The sequence below is a fragment of the Mastomys coucha genome, unplaced genomic scaffold, assembly GCF_008632895.1.
Source record: "Mastomys coucha isolate ucsf_1 unplaced genomic scaffold, UCSF_Mcou_1 pScaffold9, whole genome shotgun sequence".
NCBI lineage: Eukaryota > Metazoa > Chordata > Mammalia > Rodentia > Muridae > Mastomys > Mastomys coucha.
Genome location: NW_022196915.1, coordinates 86,974,371 through 86,984,345, shown reverse-complemented (window position 1 = coordinate 86,984,345; position 9,975 = coordinate 86,974,371). Strand labels below are relative to the sequence as shown.

The 9,975-nt window shown below is 40.4% G+C and overlaps 1 protein-coding gene and 1 pseudogene across 3 annotated transcripts in view; one reads left to right on the top strand and one right to left on the bottom strand.

The window, feature by feature from the left end:
- Positions 1 to 752: 752 nt before the first annotated feature.
- On the top strand, positions 753 to 2,512 carry LOC116084209 (annotated as a pseudogene).
- A 5,754-nt stretch (positions 2,513 to 8,266) lies between these two features.
- Positions 8,267 to 9,975, bottom strand: part of Uchl3 (ubiquitin C-terminal hydrolase L3) — a 46,460-nt gene continuing 44,751 nt past the window's right edge. For all 3 annotated transcript variants that reach the window (XM_031361165.1, XM_031361167.1, XM_031361166.1), the window contains 2 exons: positions 9,359 to 9,417; positions 8,267 to 8,490 (listed from right to left, as the gene is read on the bottom strand). In XM_031361165.1, coding sequence (XP_031217025.1) covers positions 8,407 to 8,490; positions 9,359 to 9,417 — 143 coding nt within the window. In that variant the 3' untranslated portion in view covers positions 8,267 to 8,406. The remainder of the gene's footprint in view (positions 8,491 to 9,358; positions 9,418 to 9,975) is intronic.

Here is a 9,975-nt window from a genome sequence, read left to right as displayed (position 1 = left end):
ATAATCTACTATAAAATCAAACTGAAAGACAAAACCACAAGATCATCTCATTAGAATAAAAATGCCTTTGACAAATTTTAACACCCCTTCATGATAATAGAGGTATTTAGTATACAAGGGACATATCTCAACATAATAAAGGCAGTTTACTGCATGCTCATAGCCGATGTCAACTTCAGAGAAACCCAAAGTAATTCCACTAAAATCAGGAATCAGACAAGGTTGTCCACTCTTCATAGCTATTTAATACAGTACTTTAGGTCTTAGCTAGCCCAGTAAGACAGCTGTAGGAGATCGCAGGAATTAAAGTTAGAAAGGAAGAAGTCCAAGTATCTGTATTTGCAGATGAGGCGCTAGTATACATACACGACCCTAAAATTTCCATTGGGAAACTCCTACAACTACTAAACGCTATCAATAGTGTAGCTATGTACAAAATTAACTCACAAAAGTCATTAGCCCTCCAATATAAAAATGACAAATGATCTGAGGAAGAATTCAAGGTAATAGCCTCTGTGGTGGTGTGAATGAAATCGCCCCATGGGCTCAAGGAGAAGCACTCTTAGAAGGCGTGGACTTGTTGGAATGGGTGTGGCCTTGTTGGAAGTAGGGTAGGCTCTGAGGTCTGAAATGTTCACGATAGGTCCGGTGTCTCTCTCTTCCTCCTATCTGTCAATCTGGATGTCAACTCTTGGCTCCTTCTCCAGCACCATGTCGGCCTGCATGCTGTCATGCTTCCTGCCGTGACAATAATGGATGAAGCTTCTGAACCTGTGAGGCAGCACCACTTCAATGTTTTCCTATTAAGAGTTGCTGAGGTGCTGATGCCTCTTCACAGCAATAAAACCCTAGCCAAAATCATGGTTCTTGTTGTGGTCTATATAAAATGATTCATCTCAGACCAAATTATAGCCTAAAAGAGGCATCTAGTTGAGATACAACCCATTAAGGTTGGGAAGGCAGGGCCACAAGTGTATGAGGTAGTTGGTCACATCAGATCCCTAGTCAGGAAGCCACCAAGATCAGCCAGGATGCGTCAAGCCCATTGACTCATCTCAGCATGGCTCCAACTCTTAAAGGTTTCACGGCTTTCTATAACACTGCCATCAAACGGGGACCAAGTGTCCAAAGACCTAAGATCATGAGGGATGTTTCACATTGAAGCCATATGTATTTTTTTCTTTTTTTTCAAAGATTTATTTATATATTATGTACTTAAATATATATAAGTACACTGTAGCTGTCTTCAGACACTCCAGAAGAGGGAGTCAGATCTCATTACAGATGGTTGTGAGCCACCATGTGGTTGCTGGGAATTGAACTCAGGACCTTCAGAAGAGCAGTCTGTGTTCTTAACCTCTGAGCTATCTCTCCAGCCCGCCATATGTATTTTGTATATCTGAAAGTTGTTATAATTTTCTAGGTAATTTTAGTTCATTTAGTGACAGCTTTCACTGTAAGTTGTATGCAGTGAGGGGTTCTCAACCATCGTGTCTATTAGACAAGGAATTACAGACAACAGCCTGCCTTCAATGTCTTGGAGGACTGCCTTGGAGTACGTAGTTGTCGACTGTAGAAATGTCACAGTGAGGACCTTCACCTAACATATATATATAAAACAGGGTTCAGAATAACCCAAAGCCACAGATTTAGTGTAACTTTTTATTTAAAAAACAACAACAAGAAGTAAGAATATGTAAGAAATGAAATCAAAATAGCTATGACCCGCCAGGCAGTGGTGGTGCACGCCTTTAATCCCAGCACTTGGGAGGCAGAGGCAGGTGGATTTCTGAGTTCGAGGCCAGCCTGGTCTACAGAGTGAGCTCCAGGACAGCCAGGGCTATACAGAGAAACCCTGTCTTGTTTGGAGACATTCGGTTTCAGTTTCAGCTCCAGAAGAGGGATGGGATTTCATGGCAACTTTGGCTCTGATGCTCTAACACAAGATTTCAATAGTATTTTCATTGAAATGGGGGCCTGGACCTAGCCTTCCCACCTTGCTGAACTTCCAAATCTTGAGATAGAAACACCTGGTGAGAGTCTGTAGGAAAGACAGACACTGTAGGACTCCATGCTTAAGTACCCAGATAGTCACCAACCCAGGATCTTTGAGGGATACTTGGAGAGTCATGCAAGACCCAAATCCCCAAACCAGTTCCAGATTGGGAGTCCCAGGGACCTTCTCATTGGCCTGTGACTCCCCATTCTAGAGCCTGAAAGGACAATGATCTTGACTCCAAGGTTTCTCAGGAAGGACTTCTGTCCACTTCTTCACCCTCAGCCAAACCCTACTTCAAGAACATCCTTGTGACTAAGATCACTAAGCCACATGGGACAGTGGAGGGGCACTGTACTGTGGTGGACAGTGAGGGCCAGAGAGAAAACACAGTGACCCATCAAGAAGCACATGATAGTTCCAGAAGTGATCCGGACTCTCAAAGATCTTTAGCTTTTGATAATCTTTCTTTCTATCATGGATTTGTTCCTAATGTGGTGGTTTCAGTCCTGGTAGCTTTGTTAACCTTTAGAAGCTTTCAGATCCTTTGTACTCCCTTCTCCTTGCCTATTGCCAATAAGCTCAGCTTTTTCTATTATCTATCCTAGGGTCTTAAGTATGTAAAACATTTAATTGAGCTTATGGCAGTCTGTCATTCATCCAAACTGACCAATAAAACCTTTACTTATGCTAAAAAGAGCCTTACCTAAAATATATTTCTACAATAAAGTTTCTATAGGTCCTAGAAATATGTTTCTCTTTAATTTTTACAAACACTGGTAGAGGAATGGACATTTGTTTATGTTGGAGGCTATAGAAGCAGACAAGCATTAGCTGATAAAAATATCTTTAAAATTCATTATTGTCAGTAAATAAGTTAACTGCATGTTACACATGGCCAATGATAAGACTTACTGAATAATCACTATATACAAATCTAAATGAAATAAAAATGAATTTATTTAAATATAATTATAAATAATTACATTTTTTGAAGATATCATTAAAGTTTCATTTGCCATTGAGTATGTCAAACTTCTTAGTCACAAACATGGAAAGTATAACAGATTGACCATGGAATTCACTAAAGCACCTCTGTGTACTTCAAGTAATATTTTTCTTGCACTGTTGGGAGTTCAAAGCAAACAATTACCATTGATGAAAGATGCTTAGTCAACTCCCAAAGCCTTTCATGCAAATACATTTAGTCCTTATGTCAGTACTTGCAAACCTAAGACAGAAGGTGGTACCAGGGACTGGAGTATTGCTGTGATAGGCCTAACCATGATTGTGTTTGGAGGAATGTGGATTTTGCAACTTTGGATTTGGAAAGCCATAGAATGCTTTAAGTGGGGCTCAATGGGCCATTCTAGTAGGAAGATGAAAGACATTGGTGTGAGGGTGATTTGAAGTGTGGAGATTCTTCTTATGATGTTTTGGTAAAGAATATTGCTGCTTTTTGCCCTTGTTCAAAGAATCTGCCTGAGGCTAAGTAAAGAGATTTATATTAACTGCATTGACAAAGGAAGTTTAAAAAAATCCTAGCATAGACTGTCCTCTGGTTCACTCTCATGAAGAGTGTTTTGATCAAGTGTAGCAAGCTTAGAAAGAAAAAAAAAACACAAAATGTATGATTTTAATAAAGGGGTACCAGGATGTGAAATGGATCTGTGTTCAAGGATATTAAGTAGAATTAAGGGAGTGGTAACCTTGGGGCAAGATCCCACCAGCTAATTTTATTGTTTGTGTTTGCACTTGAACAAGGTATAATTATATCTAAGCATTATTATGACATGGTTATTGTTTTCATTTGAACTTTGAATCTGAAATGAATTACAATTAAGAAATGGAGGACATACCTGTGATCCAGATCTTGAGGCTGGAAGACACAGGCTTTTAATCCAGATCTTGACATGGGATGACACACACTTTTGATCTTGAGACATAATGGTCATGAAACGTGTACGTCCACGCATGGTGATGCATGCCTTTAATACCAGGAGGCAGAGGCAAGCAGATCCTGTGTGTTCAATGCCAGCCTGGTACAGAGCAAGCTCCAGGTAAAGAAAGGCTTAGGTCCAGGCATGGTGGTATACACCTTTAATCCCAGAACTCAGGAGGCAGGGGCATGCAGATAGATCTCTGAGTTCAAGGTCAGCTTGGTCTATAGAGCAAGTTCTAGAACAGCCAAGCTTAGGCAGTGAAGGTAACTACTGGAAAACATAAAGCTGGTCATAATGTAATATAACAAGAGGCCCGTGTTCCAGCCCTAGCAAGCAGCAGAACATGGCAGTTTCAGTCATGTGGCTCTGGCTTTAGAGTCAAGAACAGACTGGGGCAATTAATGCTAGTTAGCTGGAGCTAAGGGATTAATGGTAATTAAGAAGAGATCAGCATCACTGAAGTAAAACCTATTGGGAACTGTTTTCTGAGAACACAAAAAAGCTGTGTTCCAGAGATAGAAGCTGGACTTCATAATGTAAGAATCACCCAGGTGGGACTGGTTTTGAAGGTATGAAGGGGTCATGAAGAACAGCTGAGGCCTGGCACTGTGAGAGGCCAGGAAAGGCCATTGGTGAAGGTGCAGCCCATAGTTGATGGCCCAGGACTGAAGGGGTCATGGAAAGAAGCTGAGGCTTCACACTATGAAGAGATCCTATGAGAGGCTATTGGTGAAGCCTAGTTACAGCAACAGATCCCAGTGTATTGGAGATGCCAGTACCATGGGATGGTCACCAAGAACAGCACCAGTGGAGTGAATCAACCAGAGCCTAGAGTGCTACAGAGGGGCAGACCTGGAGAAATAACAGAAGCCCTTTGGAGGAGCCCAGAAGATCATGTGTGGATCCCAGACATCGGAACAAGAGGCTGTAAAGCTGAGGTTGCTTTGGAGACCTCAGGATGTTAGAGTTGCCAAAGACAAGGGCTAGCTGCTAAGGAAAGCTGCTAAGAGGGATAGAACCAACCTGAGAAAGAAGTTGTTGCAGTCAACATAGATGGAGTTGTAGATATGAAGAGTGCTTTGACATCAGACAAGGATGTACAGTTTAGAGTTTGCCCGGCTGGTTTCTGTCTCGCTTTGGTCCAGTATTCCCTATGACATTTTGGAATGGTAATGTATATCCAGTGATGTTGGAAGTATGTGATCTGCTTATTTTATAATTTGATTTTATAGGGGATTACAGTTAAGAGATTGCATGAATTTCAGAGGATAGTTTGAACTTCAGACTTTTAACATTGTTGATACTGTCAGCCTATGAGGCATTTTGAAGTTGGACTAAATGTATTTTGCATTATGTTATGGCTAGGTATGCTTCCATAGACTTATGTGTTTGAACAAGCCTATGTATCCAGGGAGTAGAATGTGGTGGTTTGAATGTATTTGGTCCAGGGAGTTGAAATATTAAGTGTGGTCTTGTTGAAGGAAGTATGTCACTGTGGCCATGGGCTCTGAACCTGTAAGCCAGCCCCAATTAAATGCTTTCCTTTATAAGAGTTGCCTTGGTCATGGTGTCTTGTCACAGTGATGGAAACCATAACTAAGACAGTACCATCCCCCTAGATTTATCATGGTGATTCACATTAAAGAAATGAGCCACAAGTTCCTCAGCCTTAGTCTCTGCAGATTTCTACAACAAACCATTAATCCATCCTACAGGAGCCAAGTCTTGAAAAAGTGACTAAGCACAGAACTGAAGGCTACAGAGCAAATGTGGCAAGCACTTAGGAAAAAAGAAAGGAAAAATTTCAAGTTGTTTCATAAGGGATTGTTGAACAGTATAGGTTATTGTTCAGACTGAGCTCCTCCTGCAGTAAGCCTCAACAGACCAAGCCAAAATGAGTCATTTATGCCAAATGACACATAATCAAACAGGAACTTAAAAAAATAAGCAAATAGATCCTGAAACAGATGAGATTTTCAATGAAAACTGAAACAAGTTACAGTTCAACTTTATGTGAATGTTAAGTTACAGTTAACATGAGTGGAAATAGTAAGCAAATATCCTCTATTGGGGCCCTTAGGCATAAACAAAAATCAAAAACAAAACAAAGAAACAAACAAACAAAAAACCCTAACACTTCAACCAATTAGTTTTTTCCTTAGTGTTCTTCATAGTAAAGTTGGAGGAAGCTTAGTTCTGGATACTGTCCCAATACTTTAGAACTAAGACGTTACATATAGTGGGATAAATACAGGGAGGCCAGACTAGCTGCAAGACAGACGTGTAAACACACGCATGATGTTACTAGAACAGAGCACTTGGCTCTGGTCATGGGTGTGGCAAAGGCATCATGCAGGAATGGTGTTCCAGTATAGAATGTAATTCAGATCATTTCATCCCAACTGTCAGCTGCTTATCTAGGCTGTCATTACAAGGATGGGAACCTGGGAAACTTAAATATCCCAAAGTAGCTAATAAACCTTGTTTTTTTTTTTCCCAATCTACCGATTCCCCAAATATTCATTTAAGTCACTTGGGGACCTTGTTTAAAATGCAGGTAGTCACATAGAATTCTAAACATCGTTTATAAGTTTCCAGGCGCTGATGCAACTCGACAATAATATACTATTCATTCTACAACACACTGCCATGACACCCTTGCTAAAAGACACTTTTGCCACAAAAACGCCTCAGGAAACCACAATAAGTCAGTGAATCCTCTTTAAACTATACCCCAGCACTGGTCCAGAATTTCATTTAGGACAAGCTTGCCTTTTTCCTATTACCCTCAGCCCAACTCAAGTCTCCTTTTGTTGTCTTGCATCTGAGAAGAAATGTACAGACTGTGAAATATAGATTTTAAGTGTGGAATTCAATGAGCTTGGATAAATGTACACACCCAAGTAGCCCTTCCCCACGGATATCTAAAAAAATTCCATTCCAGTAATCCAACCCTATAAAATGTCCTTCCACCTTTGTAGAGCCTTTAAAGCTCTTCCCTCAAAGCACACCCATACGCACTCACATAGCTCTCACTGGACTACCACTGTGGCCTTCTTTCAAGTGTTCTGTCTGTATTCTGAAGCCCTCTGTCCCACATATCCATCCATGGTTATCAGATTGATTTTTTTTTCTTTTTTAAAAGATTTATTTTTGTTTGTTTATTATGCATACAGCATTCTGCTCGCATGTATATCTGCATGTATGCCCTCAGGCCAGAAGAGAGCACCAGATCTCACTATAGATGTTTATGAGCTACCATGTGGTTGCTAGAAATTGAACTCAGGACCTCTAGAAGAGCAGCTAGTGCTCTTAACTTCTGATCCATCTCTCCAGCCCAGCATGTGTATAGTAGAGGATTGCAAATTCGATCATCAATAGGAGGAGAGGACCTCAGCCCTTTGAAGGTTCTGTGCCCCAGTGTAGGGGAATGCCAGGGCCAGTAAGTGGGAGAGGGCGGGGTGGCAGGCATGGGGAGGGGGGAGGCAACAGGGGTTTGTTCTTGTTGTTTTTGTTTGTTTGTTGGAGGGGAAACTGGGAAAGGAGAAATTTACATGTAAATAAAATATCTTATATAAAAAAAGAAAATGTATGTAAGGTATGGAAAACAAAACAAAACAACAGATTGATCTTTCAAAGTTATAAGTCCTCACTCTTCTACTTAAACACCATCCCCCATGACTTAACATCACACTGGCAGTAAATCCAAATGTCCCCTCCTATAGCACTCTCCCTTCTCTGACCCCACTTCTTGCTATGTCCTCACTTCCTGTGTGCCATGCAGGTCATTCTCTCAGGACTTGTAACTTGGAGATGCTATAAAGACTATTTCCTGTTCCTTCCCACTTTATAATTTTCTATCACTCAGGTCTCAGCTTTGGTCAACTTTTCACAGAAGCCCTCCTTGTCAAGAAGATCTAAGAGAGCACTCAGTGGCTCTCCAGCAGAAACCCTACTTTAATTGTCTAGTCTCCATCACTGCTTTGCATGTTGTGTGCTTGCTACCTCTCTCTGATCACAAGAGCATGAACTCCAGGACCATGGCATCAGTCAGCAGTGCTCACAGCTGCTTACTCCTGTTGTCTAGAATAGCTACCACCTTGTTGCAAGTAAATGTTCAACAACTGTTTCCTACATAGATTAGGAAAGATGATATGTAATGTGGATTCACACTGGGAGTGCAATTCTGGACCAATGATGTTCTAATATAGGATCTTCTTGAAATATCAAGAGTAGGAGAGCACTCACTAGCACTGCAGCAAGAGAAATCTCCTCAGGGGGAAAAGCAGAGAACTGATCTTTAAGTTGTAGCAAAACCAACACAAAATACAGGTAAAGTCGAAGTTTATTCACATAAAGTTTAATTAGTCAAGTTAATGAAAATATTAAAAATTTTGAGTTAGTTATGGCATCAGAAATTTAACTTTTGTTGCAAATAATACAGTATTTGGTGTTTCTGTCAGGATGCTATGCTGCCGAGAGAGCAATTGCATTAAATCTTAATTCATCGGGGTCGCGTTCCATGAACTTCTTGCAAACTTCTATGGCATCCTATGGGAGGGAAAGTATAAGTTTTCAGTTTATAAATTCTGTATTTTTTTGATTCATACTAGGTTTATTCTGAAGACTTCTTTTTCTAATATTAAATGAAAACTAAAAATGTCAAAAAACTAAACAGGTGGCAAAGTAATTGGCTTGGCATAGTACAGTAGATACTGCCTCCACGCTTCTCTGCCTGCTCCAGGACTGAGGTCACAGCCAGAGTCCTGGCAAAAGTTCTACCCAAGCCCTGCCCCTCCCCTTTTCAGAGTCTTACTAAGTTGCCCAGGTTGATAAACTCTCTCTGTAGCCAGGCAAATAATATCCCATTCCTCTTTTCTAATTTCTCTAAATAGTTGTGATTATTAATCTTTGCCATAAACCGCAGCTGATCAGAAGGTTAAATGATCAGAAGGCAGAACTCTGCAAGTTCAAGGCCAGCTGGTCCACAGATGCTTTCAGGCCAGCCAGTGTTACCTAGCAAGACCATCTCAAAACTAAACAAAATTTAAAAATCAACTTTTAACTTAAAAAAAAAAATTATATAATGCCTTGGTGTTAAGCTACATAATTTGTTCCCATGAAAAGATCTCTAACCCTGGGATCAGGTTACACTGATGGTCTCAGAGACTCAGTAGAGGATGGCCTATAGTGAGCAACTCTTTTGCCTTTTTCAAATTTAATCTTGTTCACTCAGGGCTCAGGAACAAAGCTTCTTGCTTGTACAGTTTTAAGATGAATTTAAAATTTTGTTTGGGAAAGTTATAAAATGATCAATGACCAAGAAACATCTACAGAAAGAAAGCATGCATCTTTACAGATGTTTAAAATGACAACAAAGTCAGGAGAGGTTGAAATGGGTCAGTTATTTTACTATTACCTCTAACAACGTCTCATCACTAGTTTTTCCATGGTTAATTGGAAATGGTTTCCGTCCATCTGTGGAAAATAGACAAATAGTTTAAATTCTTTCTTATTCTTACCTTCCAATTCCTCTGAACAGTGAGTCAAGGAAAGTTACATAGTTGAAGTAATATATCAAATATGCAATCTATGGCTTTAGTTTCCCCCAAATATTCACAATACATTTAAAGCAAATACACATCTGGATCAACACCAACCCTGAGGCGAGGTTCCTTCATTAAACAAGTACTTTCTTTTCTTTTCTTTTCTTTTCTTTTTTTTTCGAGACAGGGTTTCTCTGTGTAGCCCTGGCTGTCCTGGAGCTCACTTTGTAGACCAGGCTGGCTTCAAACTCAGAAATCCGCCTGCCTCTGCCTCCCAAGTGTTGGGATTAAAGGCATGCGCCACCACCGCCCGGCAAACAAGTACTTTCTACAGCTGCACCTTCTATCTGTGATGCATCATCAGTGATGCCTTTCTAAGTCACTACTTGATGGGTTCCTGGCATTTACAGTACATGTTTTGGGATAGGGTGCATCCTATTTTCAAGTAACAGTTTTCTGCTTTATGAATAGGTCCCCACAAAAGAGAATC